General features: G+C 40.0%; 1 protein-coding gene across 1 annotated transcript in view; it reads right to left on the reverse strand.

Annotated features, from left to right (window-relative positions):
- The window catches only part of AlaRS-m (alanine--tRNA ligase, mitochondrial), a 58,962-nt gene that overhangs the window by 623 nt on the left and 32,622 nt on the right, over positions 1-25,717 (reverse strand). The window contains exons 9-14 of the mRNA XM_071676411.1: positions 22,000-22,760; positions 20,810-20,922; positions 17,910-18,161; positions 14,630-14,778; positions 11,346-11,496; positions 8,340-8,525 (exon numbers count right to left, since the gene is read on the reverse strand). Coding sequence (XP_071532512.1) covers positions 8,340-8,525; positions 11,346-11,496; positions 14,630-14,778; positions 17,910-18,161; positions 20,810-20,922; positions 22,000-22,760 — 1,612 coding nt within the window. The remainder of the gene's footprint in view (positions 1-8,339; positions 8,526-11,345; positions 11,497-14,629; positions 14,779-17,909; positions 18,162-20,809; positions 20,923-21,999; positions 22,761-25,717) is intronic.

Here is a 25,717-nt window from a genome sequence, read left to right on the forward strand (position 1 = left end):
AACCAAATACTAGCAGCAGGGTAAAGAACAATATCTTAGTTACTATTTTATTTTATACTTATATACATAAGTATACTTATGTAAGTAGGAGAGATGGCCAGAGAGCGTTATTGGATTACGTGTTAATTGACAGGCGTGCGAAAGAGAGACTTTTGGATGTTAATGTGCTGAGAGGTGCAACTGGAGGGATGTCTGATCATTATCTTGTGGAGGCTAAGGTGAAGATTAGTATGGGTTTTCAGAAAAGAGGAGTGAATGTTGGGGTGAAGAAGGTGGTGAGAGTAAGTGAGCTTGGGAAGGAGACCTGTGTGGGGAAGTACCAGGAGAGACTGTGTACAGAATGGAAAAAGGTGAGAACAATGGAAGTAAGGGGAGTCGGGGAGGAATGGGATGTATTTAGGGAATCAGTGATGGATTGCGCAAAAGATGCTTGTGGCATGAGAAGAGTGGGAGGTGGGCTGTTTAGAAAGGGTAGTGTGTGGTGGGATGAAGAAGTAAGAGTATTAGTGAAAGAGAAGAGAGAGGCATTTGGACGATTTTTGCAGGGAAAAAATGCAATTGAGTGGGAGAAGTATAAAAGAAAGAGACAGGAGGTCAAGAGAAAGGTGCAAGAGGTGAAAAAAAGGGCAAATGAGAGTTGGGGTGAGAGACTATCAGTAAATTTTAGGGAGAATAAAAAGATGTTCTGGAAGGAGGTAAATAGGGTGCGTAAGACAAGGGAGCAAATGGGAACTTCAGTGAAGGGCGTAAATGGGGAGGTGATAACAAGTAGCGGTGATGTGAGAAGGAGATGGAATGAGTATTTTGAAGGTTTGTTGAATGTGTCTGATGACAGAGTGGCAGATATAGGGTGTTTTGGTCGAGGTGGTGTGCAAAGTGAGAGGGTTAGGGAAAATGATTTGGTAAACAGAGAAGAGGTAGTAAAAGCTTTGCGGAAGATGAAAGCCGGCAAGGCAGCAGGTTTGGATGGTATTGCAGTGGAATTTATTAAGAAAGGGGGTGACTGTATTGTTGACTGGTTGGTAAGGTTATTTAATGTATGTATGACTCATGGTGAGGTGCCTGAGGATTGGCGGAATGCGTGCATAGTGCCATTGTACAAAGGCAAAGGGGATAAGAGTGAGTGCTCAAATTACAGAGGTATAAGTTTGTTGAGTATTCCTGGTAAATTATATGGGAGGGTATTGATTGAGAGGGTGAAGGCATGTACAGAGCATCAGATTGGGGAAGAGCAGTGCGGTTTCAGAAGTGGTAGAGGATGTGTGGATCAGGTGTTTGCTTTGAAGAATGTATGTGAGAAATACTTAGAAAAGCAAAGGGATTTGTATGTAGCATTTATGGATCTGGAGAAGGCATATGATAGAGTTGATAGAGATGCTCTGTGGAAGGTATTAAGAATATATGGTGTGGGAGGCAAGTTGTTAGAAGCAGTGAAAAGTTTTTATCGAGGATGTAAGGCATGTGTACGTGTAGGAAGAGAGGAAAGTGATTGGTTCTCAGTGAATGTAGGTTTGCGGCAGGGGTGTGTGATGTCTCCATGGTTGTTTAATTTGTTTATGGATGGGGTTGTAAAGGAGGTAAATGCAAGAGTCCTGGAAAGAGGGGCAAGTATGAAGTCTGTTGGGGATGAGAGAGCTTGGGAAGTGAGTCAATTGTTGTTCGCTGATGATACAGCGCTGGTGGCTGATTCATGTGAGAAACTGCAGAAGCTGGTGACTGAGTTTGGTAAAGTGTGTGGAAGAAGAAAGTTGAGAGTAAATGTGAATAAGAGCAAGGTTATTAGGTACAGTAGGGGTGAGGGTCAAGTCAATTGGGAGGTGAGTTTGAATGGAGAAAAACTGGAGGAAGTGAAGTGTTTTAGATATCTGGGAGTGGATCTGTCAGCGGATGGAACCATGGAAGCGGAAGTGGATCATAGGGTGGGGGAGGGGGCGAAAATTTTGGGAGCCTTGAAAAATGTGTGGAAGTCGAGAACATTATCTCGGAAAGCAAAAATGGGTATGTTTGAGGGAATAGTGGTACCAACAATGCTGTATGGTTGCGAGGCGTGGGCTATGGATAGAGATGTGCGCAGGAGGATGGATGTGCTGGAAATGAGATGTTTGAGGACAATGTGTGGTGTGAGGTGGTTTGAGCGAGTAAGTAACGTAAGGGTAAGAGAGATGTGTGGAAATAAAAAGAGCATGGTTGAGAGAGCAGAAGAGGGTGTTTTGAAATGGTTTGGGCACATGGAGAGAATGAGTGAGGAGAGATTGACCAAGAGGATATATGTGTCGGAGGTGGAGGGAACGAGGAGAAGAGGGAGACCAAATTGGAGGTGGAAAGATGGAGTGAAAATGATTTTGTGTGATCGGGGCCTGAACATGCAGGAGGGTGAAAGGAGGGCAAGAAATAGAGTGAATTGGAGTCATGTGGTATACAGGGGTTGACGTGCTGTCAGTGGATTGAAGCAAGGCATGTGAAGCGTCTGGGGTAAACCATGGAAAGCTGTGTAGGTATGTATATTTGCGTGTGTGGACGTGTGTATGTACATGTGTATGGGGGGGGGGGGGCCATTTCTTTCGTCTGTTTCCTTGCGCTACCTCGCAAACGCGGGAGACAGCGACAAAGTATAAAAAAAAAAAAAAAAAAAAAAACTATTTTATATATTTTGCTTTGTCGCTGTCTCCCGCGTTTGCGAGGTAGCGCAAGGAAACAGACGAAAGAAATGGCCCAACCCACCCCCATACACAATGTATATACATACACGTCCACACACGTAAATATACATACCTATACATCTCAGTGTACACATATATACACAGACACAGACACACACATATATCCCCATGCACACAATTCACAGTGTCTGCCTTTATTCATTCCCATCGCCACCTCGCCACACATGGAATAACATCCCCCTCCCCCCTCATGTGTGCGAGGTAGCACTAGGAAAAGACAACAAAGGCCCCATTCGTTCACACTCAGTCTCTAGCTGTCATGCAATAATGCCCAAAACCACAGCTCCCTTTCCACATCCAGGCCCCACACAACTTTCCATGGTTTACCCCAGACGCTTCACATGCCCTGATTCAATCCACTGACAGCACATCAACCCCGGTATACCACATCGATCCAATTCACTCTATTCCTTGCCCTCCTTTCACCCTCCTGCATGTTCAGGCCCCGATCACACAAAATCTTTTTCACTCCATCTTTCCACCTCCAATTTGGTCTCCCACTTCTCCTCGTTCCCTCCACCTCCGACACATATATCCTCTTGGTCAATCTTACCTCACTCATTCTCTCCATGTGCCCAAACCATTTCAAAACACCCTCTTCTGCTCTCTCAACCATGCTCTTTTTATTTCCACACATCTCTCTTACCCGTACATTACTTACTCGATCAAACCACCTCACTCCACACATTGTCCTCAGACATCTCATTTCCAGCACATCCACCCTCCTGCGCACAACTCTATCCATAGCCCACGCCTCGCAACCATACAACATTGTTGGAACCACTATTCCTTCAAACATACCCATTTTTGCTTTCCAAGATAATGTTCTCGACTTCCACACATTCTTCAAGGCTCCCAGGATTTTCGCCCCCTCCCCACCCTATGATTCACTTCCGCTTCCATGGTTCCATCCGCTGCCAGATCCACTCCCAGATATCTAAAACACTTTACTTCCTCCAGTTTTTCTCCATTCAAACTTACCTCCCGATTGACTTGACCCTCAACCCTACTGTACCTAATAACCTTGCTCTTATTCACATTTACTCTTAACTTTCTTCTTTCACACACTTTACCAAACTCAGTCACCAGCTTCTGGAGTTTCTCACATGAATCAGCCACCAGCGCTGTATCATCAGCGAACAACAACTGACTCACTTCCCAAGCTCTCTCATCCACAACAGACTTCATACTTGCCCCTCTTTCCAAAACTCTTGCATTCACCTCCCTAACAACCCCATCAATAAACAAATTAAACAACCATGGACACATCACACACCCCTGCCGCAAACCTACATTCACTGAGAACCAATCACTTTCCTCTCTTCCTACACGTACACATGCCTTACATCCTCGATAAAAACTTTTCACTGCTTCTAACAACTTGCCTCCCACACCATATATTCTTAATACCTTCCACAGAGCATCTCTATCAACTCTATCATATGCCTTCTCCAGATCCATAAATGCTACATACAAATCCATTTGCTTTTCTAAGTATTTCTCACATACATTCTTCAAAGCAAACACCTGATCCACACATCCTCTACCACTTCTGAAACCACACTGCTCTTCCCCAATCTGATGCTCTGTACATGCCTTCAACCTCTCAATCAATACCCTCCCATATAATTTACCAGGAATACTCAACAAACTTATACCTCTGTAATTTGAGCACTCACTCTTATCCCCTTTGCCTTTGTACAAAGGCACTATGCACGCATTCTGCCAATCCTCAGGCACCTCACCATGAGTCATACATACATTAAATAACCTTACCAACCAGTCAACAGTACAGTCACCCTCTTTTTTTTTTTAATAAATTCCACTGCAATACCATCCAAACCTGCTGCCTTGACGGCTTTCATCTTCTGCAAAGCTTTTACTACCTCTTCTCTGTTTACCAAATCATTTTCCCTAACCCTCTCACTTTGCACACCACCTCGACCAAAACACCCTATATCTGCCACTCTATCATCAAACACATTCAACAAACCTTCAAAATACTCACTCCATCTCCTTCTCACATCACCACTACTTGTTATCACCTCCCCATTTGTGCCCTTCACTGCAGTAATATCTAACAAATTATGCCCCACCCTTGCCTTTGAGAGAGAAAAGTCTTATGTTTATTTCAGGTAGATTGTGGCACCACCAGAATTGCAACTGCTGATATAGCATACTGCATAAAGATATACAGAAACTTAGAATGAGACAGAATCATGAAAATGGAATTACCTGCAAGTGATATGGTGTGAGAAAATGGCGTAAAAGCAATGAGCCATGTAATTTGAATACGATGATCCATGATGCAAATTTGAATGAGTTAGAAGATACAGGTATCAGGTTCAAAATGATGCTGGAAGTGACACAGAAAATGTATTTTGAGGAAGATTGAACTACAGAAGTGTGTAATATCCCAAATGTAAGGCCTGACATTTATGGGCATGTGAGAGTTAGCAGAAACTGAATTTACAAACATGCTATTTTATGCTATTCTCAACATATTGTTTGTGAAATAAAAAAAATGGGATGTGTTCCTACAGATGCAAGATGCCAATGAGAAACACTTTATATGTATGGGATAACATGTGAAGCTGTTTGAAATGAGGTACACAACATTAATTTATCTATCTATTTATAATTCCGATGCCTGGTCCCTCCACAAACTCTCAAGGACCACAGCAAAAGAGTCTCCACTTACATGCCTCCATCACATACACCATTCCATGCATTCTTTTACCATTTATATCCTTTCTAGTATTCTTCCATCCTATTTGCCCATGTCACAGATGGTCTTCGTCACACACCAACCCCATTAATTGTGCTATCATACACTCTACTTGTAAACTTCCAGTCTTGCATTCTTTCCACTTGCCCAAACCACTTCAAATATTGTTTTCACCCACTCTACCACTCCACATTTCATTCTCTTTGCATACCCTGCCGTACAACATCTCGTACACCCCTTCATTTCTTCCTTCATTTCATCTAATCACATCACATGGTCTTCTCAAATAGCTCATCTCCACAACCTGGATTCTTGACATCTGTGACTCATTCCATGTCCAAGTTTTGACTGCATAGGTCAGGGTTGGGAGAACTATGCTGTCCCTTAATCCTCACTTCATTTCCAAACTTACACCTCTACCCTTCATTACTCTATTAAGGGACCTAGTGACTCTTCTACTCTGTACTGGTCTCTCCCTTATCTTTCCTTCCACATCACCAAACTTACCCAAAACCACAACTAAATATTTAAATTCTCTCACCTCTTTCAGTCTTTCTTCCCCCATACCCAAAGAACAATTTTGTGCACTTTCTTCTTTCACTCTATATGGTTGTACAAAGTCTATACTTTCACTCTGTTTCCTTTCAAACATCGTTACCTTACTTTTACTTGCACTTACCTTCAATTGCCTATGCTTACATACATCATAAAACACACTTAAAACCTTCTGCAGCAACTCTTCACTCTCAGCAAACAACACAGTATTATCCGCCATTAGCCACCATATCTCACCCCCACACTCTGTCTCTCCACCCCTTTTCTGTAGTTTTGCTTTCATCTCTCTTATTACTGCATCTATATCAAAAAGCCACAGACATCACACAACCCTGCCTCACACTTACATGTATACCAAACTTTCACTCAACTCTCCATCCACTCTTATACATGCATTTGTTCCTATATAGAAGGCCTTCATACTATCCAACAGTTGTTCCCCTACCCCATATATTCTCATCCCATAAAGCATTCCACTCGACTGTCATACACTTTCTCCAGATCCATAAAAGCTGCAATCAACTTTTTACCTTTCACTATATACTTTTCCACTTATAATCTTTACCACAAAAATCTAATCCACACATCCCCTACCTTTCCTAAAGCCCCGCTTGCTCCTCACTTATTCTACATTCAGTCACTTCCATGACTCTTGTCAATCAAAATTCTTGCATATACTTTTCTTGGTATACTTAACAGACTTATTCCACAATAACTGCTACATACATCCTTAGCACCTTTTCCTTTGAATGAAAGAACAATAATAGCTTTCACTTAATCCTCAGGCACAACCTTCTGTCTCCATGCAAAATTAATATCAGATGCATCCACTCTATCACACTTTATCTTCCATACTTCAGAATTTCAGCCATGATCCCATCCACTCCAGGTGCCTCATTATTGGCCTTCTTACCTCCCTTTTTTGCTATAGACCCTTCCACTTGTATCCTCTTTCTTCCATCCTGTATACCCATGCATATAACAACTGCTGTCTCCCCTTTTCCCACATTCATCAGTTCTTCAAAATACTCCTTCCATCTCCCTTTCACTTCCTCTCACACTTCCTTTTACACTCCTCTCTGCATTTTTTCTAATTCATCTTCCTGCTTGCCAACACTTTTACCTCTCCATTCTTCCTTGCTCCATACCTCCAAAGAATCCTCTCATAACTCTAGCATCTACAGTGGCCTTTCTCAGTCTTTCATCCACTGCCACATAGTCAATCAAAGCCTTTTGCTCTTCTCTATCATCATTCCTCATCTATGTATAACTGTGGATCATCTTGTGCAAGGAATAAACCCCTCTTAGCACAAATATCCACAAGATAACTTCCATTCTCATTTACTCCAGGCACCCCATTTACCAACTATCTCACCAATTTCATCACATCCCACTTTTGCATTCATATCACCCAATATAACTAAGTTTCTCTCATTCTCAAAACCATTTATTCAGATTTCTTCTGAAAAGCTTCATTTCATCCTTACCTTGTACAGTCTTCATATTCACACGTGCATATACACATACCAAAAGCATACTTCACAATCCCAGTCTTTCCTTTCACCCACACTATTCTTGATCCATTCCATCCATGCTCTAATAGCATAATTGTTCATCCTTCTTTCCCTCTTCCTCAAAAATTTTCAATCATTCCCATCCATAACACTCCTTCCATGCCCTTCCATAGCTTGCATTCATCATTTCCATTTTCATTCCACACACCCTGCCCAAGGAAATGGGTTTCCCCAGTCCCCAGCACATCCAAGCTATAACTTTTAAATTTCTCCACAAGCTCTCTCCTTTTACTCTCACCAGTCATGCCATTTACCTTCAGCATCATCACTATCAGTCATTCGTCTCTTTCACTCAGCATAACTAGTAGACTCCAGTGCCACTTCTCAGCCTTTTGTGCCTCACCCTTGACAGGTCACTGTCAGAGGGCAACTTAAACACAATGTTTCATGAGGCAGCAAGGCTCCAAAATTATCCAAAAAGTAAAAAGTCCCAACACACCTCAGGTTTTTTTTTTCTAAATTTAAAAGGACTGCCCTGGTGGAGTTCCACCCCTAAGAGGTGTATTAACGAGGTCACCATGAGAAGGCTTAATGAGACTTGGGTACTCTAGGAAAACTAAAGTATCCCCTTGAGGTACTGAAACATTGACAACTTTCCCGTCTTGAGCTTTTTCACCTTTCACAGTAGCGGCACCTTCTAACCTCATTGGTTATGACACTGCCACTGCATAATAAATTTTACATAAGATCCTAAGCCTAATTTTTCTGAGTAAATTACCCATAGTATATAAATGCATGGTAAATTTGAAAATATAATCATACCTCTGGTATAGTGGACCGGCCTTTTATAATTCCTTCTGATTTTGCTAATACAAGAACTGGTCGTTGCTTTGCAAGAGCACTTGCTTTACTCAATATAGCTTTACTTGTACCAAAGTCAGTCTTCAAGAGATGGATGATAGGGCCATCTTTTTGCTGATCAATAACTTGCTGCATCTCACTCACCATCTATAAATCATGACAATAGAAAACATCATATTATTAATTTCAATTACTTATAATCATGATTTTCATAATATGCATATTAAAGTGAAAGCCTCAATATTATTATCTTCTCTTATCTGTGAAATAACTTCATTAACTAAGGAAATAATGATCTTGTTGCACACTGCATCAAGAGCTTGAAAACTCCTCTCAACCTTTAGTAAAAAGAAATATGGCTTTTTTCAATACTCAGAATCAAACTGCTTCTCTTCCAAAACTAAGTTAACTTCAGTATACAGAACAGCACTGTAAAATGATATTACTGGATAATTACTACTCTTATCTTTCACTCTTCCTGTAATATTTCCTCCTTTAAGAGTCAGATCTGCAAACACCTAAAGAGCTCAAATATATTTCTGCTCTGTTCTTACTCCTCTACTTGTCATTTTTCCGAGTAAGATCTGCAAACACCTGAAGAGCTCAAATATGTTTCTGCTCAGTTCTTACTCTTCTACTTGTCATTTTTCTTTCAAGATGGCCATGGTTGGTCTTGTGCCATCTTGGTATTGTAAAATAATTTACCTGTACACAGACCATCTCAGATTAAAGAAAAAAAGGTAATAGAAAAACACTAGAAATTAATTATGTAGAAAGTCACAGGAAGAGGGAAAGATGAATTGAGGAAGAGAATTTCACAGCTTAACTATTCAAAGAGAGACAGTGTTATCATAACAGGCAATCTTCAAATGGCTGTGCAAAGCAGAAGTTAAATTCGTGCTTTGGGTCCACGCCATGGTGGTAGAGAACATATGCACACAGCTTATGGGAGTAGTGGCCAAAATAATACCTGTAGAACAGAAGGAGGGTAGCAGCATCACAGCATACAAAAAAGGGTTGGCTAGGAATTAATGAGAAGGAAAGCTTTTGATTACACTAAGTCTAATAGAAAGGTCTACAAAGAATCACATCACACATGTGAGGAGAATAAAACCCCTGTAGCTATGATACAAGTGTACACATGAAAATATTTATGGCATCTGTGTAACACCTACTGCTTTGGGAAGCAAAGTTTGTGATGATAAGGTTTCCAGGAAGGAGAGAAGGACATGGTTATGTTCAACATGTTTATAAGAGGACTGAATTGTGATGTTTGAAACTGAAAAGAGGAAAAAGTGTAACACTTGGCAAGAAATATTGGGAAAAATTGCATTTTAGTATTGTTAAATTTAACCATGTAACTGCTTACTTTTTCCAAGATATTACACAAGTCTTAACTGAAAAAGACAATATGTTCACTATAAGAAAGAGAATAAGTATTAGAAGGAGGAAGGGAGGGAAAGTGAGCTGGTGCATAAAGTGGAATCATTAGCATTATATTGAAAAGGTTTAAAAATTTAAGGGAGATCATTTATGGAAAGAAGAGAGTACACAATATAACAAAATCCCTCATGGTTTTAAATGCTGAAGGGAAATGGTTTGATTTTAGTTGCCAGAGGTTCTGACAAAGCCATTATTTCATTCTTTATCCACAGAAATGGTGGCCATGTGTTAAGGAATTCAGTTTCACCAAGTTTACCAAATAATTCAAAAGAATAAGACAGAGTACAGTACTATCTGATGTTATCGATCTGAACCTCTGACACCCATTCCCTCCAGGAACTCCCTCAAAGGGGTAGCCACAGCAAAAGAGTCTCCATAACTAGTGAACTCCAGTGCCATTTTTCAGCCTTTAGTGCCACAACCTCTGCCAGTGGCCTAAGAGGCCACTGGCAGAGGGCAATTCTAGCACAGCATTTCAAGTGGTTCCTACCTAATGTTCCTACCAACTACTTCTACCTATTGTTCTTGCTTAATGTTTCTACATAATGCTCCTGCCTAATGTTCCTACCTATTATTTCCAGCTACTGCCACTACCATTTTGCCAAAAGGTAGGGCTAATGCATAGTGCTCACTGCAGGAAAATCTAGAATTCTGAAGAATGAGTTGTGTGAGTCAAGCACTGTCATGTGTTATATATAACAAGGAGAGACTGTACGTTCATGGACAGAATACCAGAAGTATATGTGAGGGTGAGGCAGAACGATAAGACAGCTACCTGGGTCTGAGGAAAGCAACTTGATAACCATTGAAGTGCTGGCTTATTATGCAGCCATCACTGACATTCCAATATCCATAACTAAAGCTGATATAAATAAAAATTGTTAGCCTTTAAATGAATGGAGCATCCTCCTTAATACATAAAGATTATTCTTAGTAAAGACTTTGGATCTAAAGTATCTATCTCTATGTTAAACAGTATTCTGACACCTATATAAGCATGTTAGGTTTGGATAGAGTATAAAACCAGAGTTATATGAGAGTATTAAATAAGAGACAAAATACAGAGTCATCTATAAGAACTAGAGGGAAAATGTGTGGAAACTCTACTCTGATAATATTAACAGTGAAAACAAGGAAAGGAATGATAGCAAGGCCAGGAATACATAGAAAACTGAGATGGACATTTTTGGACAAGTACCAAAGTACTTTTTCAGTTCAAGATCTGCTAATGATCTCTTTGTGTGATTCTCCTGTGGTCCTCCTCTCTAAGAGATTTTGGTAAATCTTTTGTTGCAGCCCTTGACATCTCCAAAGCAAATGACAGTGTGCAGAATATGTCTTTGCTTTCTCAAGTTCCTTACTTTGGCTTTTCAATATATTTGTAAATAATGTGGGAAACCAGTATATCCTATTTTATCTTTTACTTTTAACATCATGAAGAGGTTAAAGTGCTACAAACTCTAAGGTCACTCAATCTATAGCCATGAAATATATAACAATGCAAAAATGTTCGGGTACACTAACCTCTTTATTTGTGTCTCCCCTACAAGCATTCCTTAGAAGTCTTACAAGATTATCTGTGGATTCACTGATTTGGGCACGTGTTAGGTATGGTATTATTAGATCTTTTCTGGTACTGCACCATTCATGAATGCGCTCTTCAAACCTGGATAATCTGAAATAAAGGTATAAACAATTTTTCACAATTCAGAAATATCATATACATATTATTGGATGAAGGATATCTGCTAAGACTTTTAAAGAGTACCAAAAAATGTGAAACACTTGATTTCCTCTAGCTTTATGCACAAATTTTTGTGTCTCTAAATCATACTAAATTTGATGTTAAAACTTATCACATTGAAATGCCTGACAGACTCACCTTCATTAAGAAACACTCATCCTTCCTTCTTACTCTCCCAGTAAAGTCCCCTCCCTTTATTTTGTAGCTTTCCACTTACCCCATATATGTGTAGAAACTTCAAGGCCACTTTGTCAATCAAATTATGAGTGTTCTCCAGGTACATAAATGCCTCAAAAAATTCACTCTCTCCAGGTATTTGTCAGGCAAATTCTTCAAATTAAACATCAGTTCCACACACCCTCAACTTTTCTTGAAACAACAATGCTCCTCCCATCATACAGTTTGTGCAAGACACCATCCTCTCGATCACCACCCTCCCAGTCACCTTATGAAGTATACTTGACAGATTTATAACTGTAATTCCAGCATTCACTATAGTCCCACTAACTTTATGTGCTCTCTGCCAATCCTAAGGCCATAAATCTTGGCCCATAAAAATGAAGAGTAGCTTGACTAACCAGATTATAATTACGCTGAAGCATGGTCCCATGCAGAGAACATTAAAAGAGCAAAGGTTCTTGAGGGGGAAAAAATATAGCACTTTTATGACACACACAAACAAAATAAAAAAGAGATAGTACTGAGGGAGAAGAAAAAGCTATTATTAGTCAACAACCCAAGCTCCCCTCTATGCATTAGTGCCTTTGCTTATATGAATCATTTATATGTGTGTCTTGCATCAAGAATGTAAACATGACCGAGAGTGAACTTCATATGAAAGAAAAGTGTGCTCACTTTAAAAGAATAGGCTCTACTCAACTTGTTTATAAGGTGAATTCTTTATTCTTTTGTTTTCTGATTCAAAGGCAAAAAGATTTTCTCCAGCAGTCCTCTCAAACCCCTCAATTTTCCATACTTCTTGTCCCACAACTAAACAATTAGACAATGTTAGCACAAATAGCATAAAAGAAAACCTCACGATATGATACAAAAGTTTGTCATTGCTGCCTGAAGTTTCTTTATAGCTCTGGTCACTTAACCACTATAGCTATGGCATACAACAACTTCCTACCTTCACTTTGCTTTTTACCAAACATGCATATTTTTGCATTTGCATAGGCATTTAGTGCTTGGTTTGTTTGTAACACCTCATATACAAATGGAATGATTGTACATATATAGTGTATATATTTACAATGACTATATAATCATAGCTGCACAAGTATGAGGCAAAAAATCTTTTTTTTCTGCAAACATCTTTAATTAAAAACTTTGATTTTCTCAGCACTTGCGTACATTTTCTTGCAGGTCCATAGGATTTAATAAATTATTCTATTTATACTTATTTATACGCATCTCTTGTGTTAGCGAGGTAGCACAGGGAAACAGACGAAAGAATGGCCCAACCAACCCACATACACATGTATATACATAAATGCCCACACACGCACATATACATACCTATACATTTCAACATATAAATACACAGAAATATACATATATACATATGTGCATATTCATACTTGCTGCCTTCATCCATTCCCGTTGCCACCTTACCACACATGATATAGCACACACACACACACACACACACACACACACACACACATTCACACTCTGTCTCTAGCTTTTTTTTTTTTTTTTTTTTTTTTTTTTTTTTTTTATACTTTGTCGCTGTCTCCCGCGTTTGCGAGGTAGCGCAAGGAAACAGACGAAAGAAATGGCCCAACCCCCCCCCATACACATGTACATACACACGTCCACACACGCAAATATACATACCTACACAGCTTTCCATGGTTTACCCCGTACGCTTCACATGCCTTGATTCAATCCACTGACAGCACGTCAACCCCTGTATACCACATCGCTCCAATTCACTCTATTCCTTGCCCTCCTTTCACCCTCCTGCATGTTCAGGCCCCGATCACACAAAATCCTTTTCACTTCATCTTTCCACCTCCAATTTGGTCTCCCTCTTCTCCTCGTTCCCTCCACCTCCGACACATATATCCTCTTGGTCAATCTTTCCTCACTCATTCTCTCCATGTGCCCAAACCATTTCAAAACACCCTCTTCTGCTCTCTCAACCACGCTCTTTTTATTTCCACACATCTCTCTTACCTTTACGTTACTTACTCGATCAAACCACCTCACACCACACATTGTCCTCAAACATCTCATTTCCAGCACATCCATCCTCCTGCGCACAACTCTATCCATAGCCCACGCCTCGCAACCATACAACATTGTTGGAACCACTATTCCTTCAAACATACCCATTTTTGCTTTCCGGATAATGTTCTCGACTTCCACACATTTTTCAAGGCTCCCAAAATTTTCGCCCCCTTCCCCACCCTATGATCCACTTCCGCTTCCATGGTTCCATCCGCTGACAGATCCACTCCCAGATATCTAAAACACTTCACTTCCTCCAGTTTTTCTCCATTCAAACTCACCTCCCAATTGACTTGACCCTCAACCCTACTGTACCTAATAACCTTGCTCTTATTGACATTTACTCTTAACTTTCTTCTTCCACACACTTTACCAAACTCCGTCACCAGCTTCTGCAGTTTCTCACATGAATCCGCCACCAGCGCTGTATCATCAGCGAACAACAACTGACTCACTTCCCAAGCTCTCTCATCCCCAACAGACTTCATACTTGCCCCTCTTTCCAAGACTCTTGCATTTACCTCCCTAACAACCCCATCCATAAACAAATTAAACAACCATGGAGACATCACACACCCCTGCCGCAAACCTACATTCACTGAGAACCAATCACTTTCCTCTCTTCCTACACGTACACATGCCTTACATCCTCGATAAAAACTTTTCACTGCTTCTAACAACTCTAGCTGTCATGTGTAATTCATTCAGTAATAAATCATTGAATAAATATTTTACCATCAAATCTTTCTTTATGCTTGATGCTAAGCAATCTAGTACTATTAACTACAAAAACCTGAGTGAAACAAAGCATATGCATGTGTTTTACCTCTCATTCACACCAGCAACGAGCTCCTTTTGCACTAACGTCTCCCACTGTTCGAGCTGCTGAAGGGCTACCACACCATCTGATTTCGCCTTCTCTGCCAATTCACCACATACAGCACGAATACGAGTATTGCCAAAACCAGCAGTATTCTAGAGAAAAAATTTAATAGAAACCTAAAAATATTATCAACTGAGAGTCTATATAATCATGTTAAAAGTAAACTTATTCATATCATCATCCCATCAAAACACCCAAAGTGGTAAAAATGCTATTCAGTTCTAATTAGTAATTGCTCCAGGTTTTACTAAAAACCAAATAATCACCATGTTTAGATAGTTTTATCTTGATTGTATTTTCTGATTCATATATGATCTTTTTCTTTTCACAGTCAATATTTTAATACATTTGCAAACACTTTTAGCTTATTTGGCCAAAAGCCACTTGAGCTCTTGCCATCTCTTGGCATCCATCCATCTATCATCTGTTTTTTGTCATCATCTGTCCATTAACCTTTCACTGGCAGGATGGTTGCTTTCAAAGTTAAGTCCAGGGACTTTATCCAACATCCAAAATGGTTGCTACTTCTATAAATATCATCTGTGTTAATTTTTCACAATCAATCTTCTTTTCTGAAAATGCTGAGACAAACTGAAACAAACTTAGCAGAGACAGTCCGAGGGTGGGGACTTTTCAAATGATTTCAGGTGACCAAACCATCATCCAAGATGGTTTCTGTGACTTAAAAAAGTTTTCATAATCTATTAACTTATCCCATTTCAATCTTCTCTAATCAATGCGAATTAACCATGGTAGGGATGGTCCCTTTTCAAAAATGTGTACAGTCACCCTATCCACCTTCCCAGATGGCCACCGTTATGAAAAATATAAAGCCTAGTAAGCAATACATTTTGAGTTAACTGCATATTTCAACCAATTTGGGTGAATTTTGGTAATACTTTTATTTCTTACTTTGAAACTGGAAGACATTCAGGTCAATTACATTTTCAATTTATCCTTTCAAACACAAACCTAAGAAACTCCATTATATTTCACTGACATATTCTCCACCAAACTAATGCTATTCTTCTATCTGTCTAGCTATAGCTCTGATGGTCATTCCCTCTGGGAACTCCCATCAAGTGGTGAGTATGGCAAAAGTCTCCACTTATCCCTGTCCTTACATGCCTCCCTCTCATACACCATTCCATGCACTGTTCCACCATTTCTCTCCCTCCAGTACTTTTCCAGTCTATTTTCCATGTCACAGGTGGTATTCCTCTTACACCAACCCCTTGAATTGTATTATCAAACACTCTCCTTGTAAACTCACACTCTTGCATTCTTTCCACATTCCCAAACCACCTGAAAGTATTACATTTCACCTACTCTACCGCTCCAAAATTCATTCTATTTGCATTCCCTGTCATACCACCCCCTCATTTCTTTCTTCATTCCATCTAGTCATACAACATGCTTATCTTAAATTGCTCATTTCCATAGCCTATATTTTTGATTTCTGTGACTCATTCCACGTTCATGGTTCAGCTGCACAGGTCAAGGTCAGGAGGACTATGCCATCTCTCAGTCCTTTCTTCACTTCCATACTTACACCTTTACCCTTCATTATTCTATTAGGTTCACATTGACTCTTCTGTCCTGTAATGCTCTCTCCCTTGTCTCTTCTTTCATCTCACCAAAATTAGCCAAGAAAGCTTAAAATACTTAAATTCTCTCACCTCTTCCAGTCTTACTCCCAGCATGTCCATTACACAGTTTACTACACTTTCTTCTTACACTCTATAGGGATTTACAAAATCTATACTTTCACTCAATTTCCTTTCAAACACCATTACTTTACTTTTACTCACATTAACCTTCAATTAGCTAGTGAGCAAATTTTTCACCCAATATCGGTATTTGGGGCTCTCATTAATCCCTGAGTAGGGGAGAAACAATACTGCCCACATACTCCCTGTGTTGAAGAAGGCAACTAAGAGGGGTGGGAGCAGTTGGTTGGGAATCCTCCCTTCCTGTATCACTTTCTAAGGAGTCAAGTGAGGAATTTTCCCTCTAAGGCTCAGTCATCTGTTCTTAATGTTACCTCACTTATGCAGGAAATAGCAAGCATGTATGAAAAAAATCAATAGCCTATGCTTACTCATATAAAATACACTTACAACCTTCAACAACTCTCTTCACTCTCAGGAAAGTACAGAGCATCATTTGCAAACAGGATTGTCACTGGCCACTATACCTCACCGGCACACTCCATCTCTGCACCCCCTTTCCCTAGTTTTGCTTTCACTTCTCCTATCACTCCATCCATATATATGTAAAAAAGCCAGTGTAACATCACACAACCCTGCCTCACACCCACATGGATACCGAAACTTTCACTCAACTCTCCATCTACTTTTACACATGCATTTGCTATTCTATTGGAGGCTTTCACACCATCCAACAGTTGTCCCCCTAACCCATATATCCTTAACACATCCCATACAGCATTCCACTTGACTCTGTCATATGCTTTCTCCATACCCATAATAGGTGCATATATCTTTTTGCCTTCTTCCTAGATACTTTTCCATAGTTGTTCTCACCACAAAATTCTGATCCACACATCCCCTACCTTTCCTAAAAGGTAGGGGATGTGCTCCTCACATTCTGCAATCAGTCACTTCCAGCACAATATCAATCTACACTCTTGCATACACTTTTCCCAGTATACTTAACAAACTAATTCCCCTATAACTGCTACATATATCATTAGCACCTTTAACCTTGAATATAGGAACAATAATAGCTTTCACCCAATCCTTAGGCACATGCCAAATTACATATCATATGCACCCATTCTATCACATTTCTCCATACTTCAGCATTTCAGCCATAATCCCATCCACTCCAGGTACTTTTCCAACCTTCAGCCTCATTATTGCCCTTTTTGTATCATTTCTTGCTGCTGACCCTTGCATTTGTATCCTCTTCCTTCCATCTTCCATACCCATGTGTGTAACAACTGCTGTCTTACTTTCTCCCATTCATCAGTTCTTCAAAATACTTCTTCCATCTTGCTTTCATTTTCTCCTTTTGATTCAGCAACTACCCTCTCTTACTTCTCACTTCTGCTATTCTTACTTTTACTTTAATTTTTTCCTTTCTGTCTCCAGCAATAAGATCATTTCTTCCCTCTTCACTGAGATCCAAGCATACACTGAACTTTTCCAAAAGCTTTTCAAATTCTTTGTCTCATGATACTATAGAGATGATTACTTACAATATTCACAATAACAAAACTACCAATATCTCCAGTATTGAGAAGATGAGTCCCACAGCAAGGCTCAACAGATGATAATTGTGATAATCCTTCTTCTTTGGAGGGGTCATCTTTATAGTTCATTCTGGTGGTTATTACATTAACAGTTTCAGGATACACTTCACCAGGCAGAAAGGTGATGTTAGGCTCCTGTAACATCTCCCTAATATCAACAGTTCTTCTGTTAATGGGACTCTTCACAGTAATCCATCTCTGAAACAAAGATTTTAGACCCAAATTAGTTACTGATAGTTCATATATACCAAGGACTTTTCATAGTGGTATATTTCTAATAAAAACAATATACTGAAAACAATTAGCAATGGGATAACTGATTTCCGTAATAAAGTAATGCTAGGAGTTGCTTCACAATATTTATGCCCATGCTCTCTATATATCTCAAACTTCCTTACTTTGTTTTTACAGGTGAAGAATACTATCTATCTATCTATCTAAATGTGAATAAGAGAAAGGTTATTAGGTACAGCAAGATTGAGGGACAAGTCAAGTGGGAGGTAAGTCTGAATGGAGAAAAACTGAAGGAAGTGAAGTGTTTTAGATATCAGGAAGTGGATCTGGCAGCATATGGAACCATGGAAGCGGAAGTGAGTCACAGGGTGGGGGAGGGGTCAAAGGTTCTGGAAGCATTGAAGAATGTGTGGAAGGCGAGAACATTATCTCAGAAAGCAAAAATGGGTATGTTTGAAGGAATAGTAGTTCCAATAATGTTATATAGTTGCGAGGCGTGGGCTATAGATAGGGTTGTGCGAAGGAGGATGGATGTGTTGGAAATGAGATGTTTCAGGACAGTATGTGGTGTGAGGTGGTTTGATCGAGTAAGTAATGAAAGGGTAAGAGAGATGCGTGGTAATAAAAAGAGTGTGGTTGAGAAAGCAGAAGAGGGTGTACTGAAGTGGCTTGGTCACATGGAGAGAATGCGTGAGTAAAGACTGACAAAGAAGATATATGTGTCAGAGGTGGAGGGAACGAGGAGAAGTGGGAGACCAAATTGGAGGTGGAAGGATGGAGTGAAAAAGATTTTGAGCGATCGGGGCCTGAACATGCTGGAGGGTGAAAGGCGTGCAAGGAATAGAGTGAATTGGAACAATGTGGTGTACCGGGGTCAACGTACTATCAGTGGATTGAACCAGGGCATGTGAAGCGTCTGGGTTATACCATGGAAATTTTTGTGGGGCCTGGATGTGGAAAGGGAGCTGTGGTTTTGGTGCATTACACATGACAGCTAGAGATTGAGTGTGAACAAATGTGGCCTTTGTTGTCTTTTCCTAGCGGTACCTCACGCGCGTCTGGGGGGAGGGGGGGTGTCATTTCATGTGTGGTGGGGTGGCGACGGGAATGAAGAAAGGCAGCAAGTATGAATTAAGTACATGTGTATATCTGTATATGTCTATGTGTATATATATGTATACGTTGAAATGTATAGGTATGTATATGTGCGTGTGTGGACGAGTATGGACATACATGTGTATGTGGGTGGGTTTGGCCATTCTTTCGTCTGTCTCCTTGCGCTACCTCGCTAATGCAGGAGACAGCGACAAAGTATGATAGAACTGAAAATGAATAAATATACATATGATGCCTGTTCCATCCTGGAACTCCCTCAAGGGATGGTTATGGCAATCGAGTCTCCATAACTAGTGAACTCAAGGGCTGTTTCTCAGCCTTTAGTGCCTCACCCTTAACTGGCCACTGGTAGAGGGCAAATCTAGCACAGTGTTTGCAGAGGCTCTTACCTTATGTTTCTATTGACTACTTCTACCTAATGCTCCTACCTAACATTCCTACCTACAACTTCTACCTAATGTTTCTACCTAATGCTGCTGCTTACAAGTTCCTGCCTACTAATTCTATCTATTGCTCCTACCATTTTGCCAAGAGGCAGGGCTAGCACATAGCCCTCACCAAAAGAAAATCTAGTTATGAAGAATAACCAGTGTGAGTTGACAAGGAGAGCTTATTTGTTTGAGGACAGAATAACAGTAGTCCTTGTGTGGATGAGGCAGACAGAAAAGACAGCTACCTTGGTCAGAGGAGCACAACTTGACAAACAATGAAGTACTGGCTCACTACGCAGCTGTCACTTACCCTACCAATACCCAGGTAGGTAGATCTGATAATACACCTTCCAGGTCGTTGGCTGCAAATAACTACCTACTAGGTCAAAAATGCTGACAGAAATAAACACTAAGCTAAAGACAAAGGGAAAAGTGCAATACATTTCTGACCTAACCACCACAGTAACCCACTAAATGATTACAATGATTCTCAGGAGGAAAATGACCTAACTACCAGAGTAACCCACTAAATGATTACAATGATTCTCAGAAAGAAAATGTCAGATATGGGTCTGAAAGAAAAACATTCATCAAAGAATAAGGCAAAGGGAAAACCTTCAAAATGGAAAAAAGCAAAGAAGCATATTTTGCAAGGCTCAGTGAATGAATTTGCACTCCAGTCCAAAGATCAATAACACTGGTACTTTCACATGCTTCATTTATCCTACTTCTTCATACTTTTCTTATAAACTTAAATCTGTTGTTTATACAACTACCTCTAAATTATTTGAACTTCAATACAAAAAATGTTATTCATGATAAACCTAAGATGTACATGCTTTATCCTTCTCATCTATGTATGACCATCGCACCAAAATGGTCACTTCAGCTTTATCACTTACTTGTGTCAGAATACATGTACCACACTTTATTCACATGGTAATTCTTGAGTAGTCATTTCACATACACATCTATTCCACAACCACAATCAAAAAAATTTCATCTTGTGTTCATGCTCATGTGCTATCTTATTACTCACGACCAGTTTTTCATAGAATAACTGACCTTAATTATATTTTCAGCCTTGTTGATTTTATCGTGGGTAAGGGATTCATATGTCCGAACTTGCAGATATAAGTAGTCTGGGGCCACATGAGATGATTTTTGGCATGACAGACCTGTAATGTAACATTTTTAACATAGTATGTTGATAAGTGTGCCTCACCCTTAACAGGCCACTAGCAGAGAGCAATGCTAGCACAACGTTTGCAGAGGCTCCTACCTAATGTTCCAAATGACACTGTCTACTTAATGCCCCAGCCAAAATGTCCTTACCTACTACTTCTATCTATTGCTCTTATGTTCAAATGAATTTTCAATATAATGCATTTCTTTTAAGTGTGGATGTCTGTAGTCTAATAATGGAATACTAGTGTAAAAATTCAAAATATTCAGTGATACACAAATGTATGAGACTGACTATATCAGTCCAAAATTTGTTAACAGTATCAGTATAACAAACAAATGCTAAGCATGGCTTCAACAAAATTTTCAAAAAGGAGATGTATTTAACCTTAACATGAACATGACAGGCCCGTGGCAAAAAGAAGTGCAGCACAGATATCATTCCTATTTCAGGCAATGCTACATATCAGTATGCATTTTTTTCCATAATAAAGCACTGTAAGTACTTCAAGCAAGAAGTAACTTGTAAACAAAGCTAGTGGAATGAGCATAAAAATGGAAAATAGCCAACAAATGTTAAAACTCACAAGGTATACAGACAAATACTGGCCAAAGTGGAGAAAGTTGTCATATCTGTAATTGGTGGCTAGTTGCAACCCACCAGGTATGGGAATCTAAACAGGTGTACAAATTGATTGCTCATTTTAAGCACATACAATCTAAACTAAACTACCATACAAGTGCTACTTTTGTAGGTTTTTGAAAATTTTTAATTAATCAATCTGAGATTTTATTATAAAGACTACATTGGATAGAATGAAGTGATTTAATATAGGGTCTGTGTGCTTTTAGTAGGCTGAAACAGGGCAAATGAAACAGTCAAAATAGACCATGGATTCAGCATACAGTGTTTGGATGTGGATGGCAGGCTCTGTTTTGGTGCATTATACATGATACCTAGAGAATGTATTTGTGCAAATGAGGTCAGTGATTGTCTGTTCCTAGTGCTGCCTTACCAAAAAAAAAAAAAAGGTGGGGGGAGGCAATTTGGTGCAAGAAAACAGACTTACCAGTAATTGCTTTAAATGCACAATTCAAAAGATGTGTTGCAGTATGGTGCTGCATACATCCTTTTCTTCTTTTTTCACATATGGCGGCTGTCACTCTGTCTCCAATGGAAAGCTCACCATACTCTAAAGTACCCCAATGGACAATATAGCCACCAACATTAACCACATCTCTTATACTGATTTCTGCATTATCTGAATATAATTTCCCAGTATCTCCTTCTTGACCACCTGCTTCATGATAAAAATTAGTGGCATTAAGAATAACACCAATGCATTTTCTTCCAAACACCTTTTCCATTTTTTTTCCATCTTGCAATAATAATAAAATCTTTGTCTTTACTGGTATGAACTGATAATGACCATCAGAGATTTCACACTGATATTTTGCACTATCATCTGTTAATGGAAGGTTCAGTGATATCAAGTACTCTAAAAGTTCTTCTTCATTAAATGTTTTATCTGCTTCTAATTTTAGCTGACTCAGTGTTCTTGTTTTTTGTTTAGTTCTAGCAAGGGCCATCTGAAAACCTTCTTGATCAACTGTCATGCCATATATCCCAGCAAGCTCTTCTATTAAGTCAGTATGAAGCCCATAAGAATCATAGAGTTTGAATGCCATGTATCCAGGAAGTCTACAATGCTCGTTTTTCCACTCTTTTAGGTAATTTTCAATTTCTCTGATTCCATCTATCATGCCTGGAGTTTGCTGGTCAGAAAACATCTTCAACTCTGGTCTTTGTTGGAGCAAATCTTCCCAATCACTGAAAAATGCATAAGCTTTTGTTAGAAAATAAGGTTTCAAATAAAAGGCACTCAAAGAGTAGTCAGACACTAGGAATACAGGTCCCATTAAAAGATACATGAAATATCTTACCAAACAATCAACTCCTCAAACAACAAACTTACAGTTAATCCCAAACCTTCAAAATACTCACTCCATCTCCCTCTAACTTCACTACTACTTGTTATTACCTCCCCATTTGCCCCCTTCACCGATGTTCCCATGTGTTCTCTTGTCTTATGCACTTTATTTACCTCCTTCCAAAACATCTTATTATCTTCCCTAAAATTCAATGATACTTTCTCACCCCAACTCTCATTTGCCCTCTTTTTCACCTCTTGCACCTTTCTCTTGACCTCTTGCCTCTTTCTTTTATACATCTCCCACTCATTTGCACTATTTCCCCGCAAAAATCATCCAAATGCCTCTCTCTTCTCTTTCACTAACAATCTTACTTCTTCATCCCAACACTCACTACCCTTCCTAATCTGCCCACCTCCCTCATGCCACAGGCATCTCTTATGCAAGCCATCACTGCTTCCCTAAATGTATCCCATTCCTTCCCCACTCCCCTTCTGTCATTGGCTCTCACCTTTTTCCATTGTGCACTCAATCTCTCCTGGTACTTCCTGACACAAGTCTCCTTCCCAAGCTCACTTACTCTCAACACTCTCTTCACCCCAGCATTCTCTCTTCTTTTCTGAAAACCTCTACACATTTTCATCTTCACCTCCACAAGATAATGATCAGACATCCCCCAGTTGCCCCTCTCAGCACATTAACATCCAAAAGTCTCTCTTTTTTATCAATTAACACATAATCCAATAATGCTCTGTGGCCATCTCTCCTACTTACATACATATACGTATGTATATCTCTCTTTTTAGACCAGGTATTCCCAATCACCAGTCCTTTTTCAGTACACAAGTCTACAAGCTCTTCACCATTTCCATTTACAATACTGAACACCCCATGTACACCAATTATACCCTCAACTGCCACATTACTTACCTTTGCATTCAAATCACCCATCACTATAACCCTGGTCTCATGCATCAAAGCTGCTAACACACTTACTCAGCTGCTCCCAAAACACTTGCCTCTCATGACCTTTCTTCTCATGACCAGGAGCATAGGCACCAATAATCACCCATCTCTCTCCATCCACTTTCAGTTTTACCCATATCAATCTAAAGTTTACTTTATTACACTATTTATTACACTCTATCATATACTCCCACAACTCCTGCTTCAGGAGTAGTGCTACTCCTTCCTTTGCTCTTGTCCTCTCACCAACCCCTGACTTTACTCACGAGACATTCCTAAACCACTCTTCCCCTTTACCCTTGAGCTTCGTTTCACTCAGAGCCAAAACATCCAGGTTCCTTTCCTCAAACATACTACCTATTTCTCCTTTTTTCTCATCTTGGTTACATCCACACACATTTAGACACCCCAATCTGAGCCATCGAGGAGTATGAGCACTCCCCACATGACTTTCTTCTGTTTCTCCTTTTATGTATATTTTTTCTTTTTTTTTTGCTTTGTCGCTGTCTCCCGCGTTTGCGAGGTAGCGCAAGGAAGCAGACGAAAGAAATGGCCCAACCCACCCCCATACACATATATATACATACGTCCACACACACAAAATATACATACCTACACAGCTTTCCATGGTTTACCCCAGACGCTTCACATGCCCCGATTCAATCCACTGACAGCACGTCAACCCCGGTATACCACATCGCTCCAATTCACTCTATTCCTTGCCCTCCTTTCACCCTCCTGCATGTTCAGGCCCCGATCACACAAAATCTTTTTCACTCCATCTTTCCACCTCCAATTTGGTCTCCCTCTTCTCCTTGTTCCCTCCACCTCCGACACATATATCCTCTTGGTCAATCTTTCCTCACTCATTCTCTCCATGTGCCCAAACCATTTCAAGACACCCTCTTCTGCTCTCTCAACCACGCTCTTTTTATTTACACACATCTCTCTTACCCTTACGTTACTTACTCGATCAAACCACCTCACACCACACATTGTCCTCAAACATCTCATTTCCAGCACATCCATCCTCCTGCGCACAACTCTATCCATAGCCCACGCCTCGCAACCATACAACATTGTTGGAACCACTATTCCTTCAAACATACCCATTTTTGCTTTCCGAGATAATGTTCTCGACTTCCACACATTCTTCAAGGCTCCCAGAATTTTCGCCCCCTCCCCCACCCTATGATCCACTTCCGCTTCCATGGTTCCATCCACTGCCAGATCCACTCCCAGATATCTAAAACACTTCACTTCCTCCAGTTTTTCTCCATTCAAACTCACCTCCCAATTGACTTGACCCTCAACCCTACTGTACCTAATAACCTTGCTCTTATTCACATTTACTCTTAACTTTCTTCTTTCACACACTTTACCAAACTCAGTCACCAGCTTCTGCAGTTTCTCACATGAATCAGCCACCAGCGCTGTATCATCAGCGAACAACAACTGACTCACTTCCCAAGCTCTCTCATCCCCAACAGACTTCATACTTGCCCCTCTTTCCAAAACTCTTGCATTCACCTCCCTAACAACCCCATCCATAAACAAATTAAACAACCATGGAGACATCACACACCCCTGCCGCAAACCTACATTCACTGAGAACCAGTTTGATGATAGAGTGGCAGATATAGGGTGTTTTTGTCGAGGTGGTGTGCAAAGTGAGAGGGTTAGGGAAAATGATTTGGTAAAGAGAAGAGGTAGTAAAAGCTTTGCGGAAGATGAAAGCCGGCAAGGCAGCAGGTTTGGATGGTATTGCAGTGGAATTTATTAAAAAAGGGGGTGACTGTATTGTTGACTGGTTGGTAAGGTTATTTAATGTATGTATGACTCACGGTGAAGTGCCTGAGGATTGGCGGAATGCGTGCATAGTGCCATTGT

This window comes from Panulirus ornatus, chromosome 23 (assembly GCF_036320965.1).
Source record: "Panulirus ornatus isolate Po-2019 chromosome 23, ASM3632096v1, whole genome shotgun sequence".
Classification (NCBI taxonomy): domain Eukaryota; kingdom Metazoa; phylum Arthropoda; class Malacostraca; order Decapoda; family Palinuridae; genus Panulirus; species Panulirus ornatus.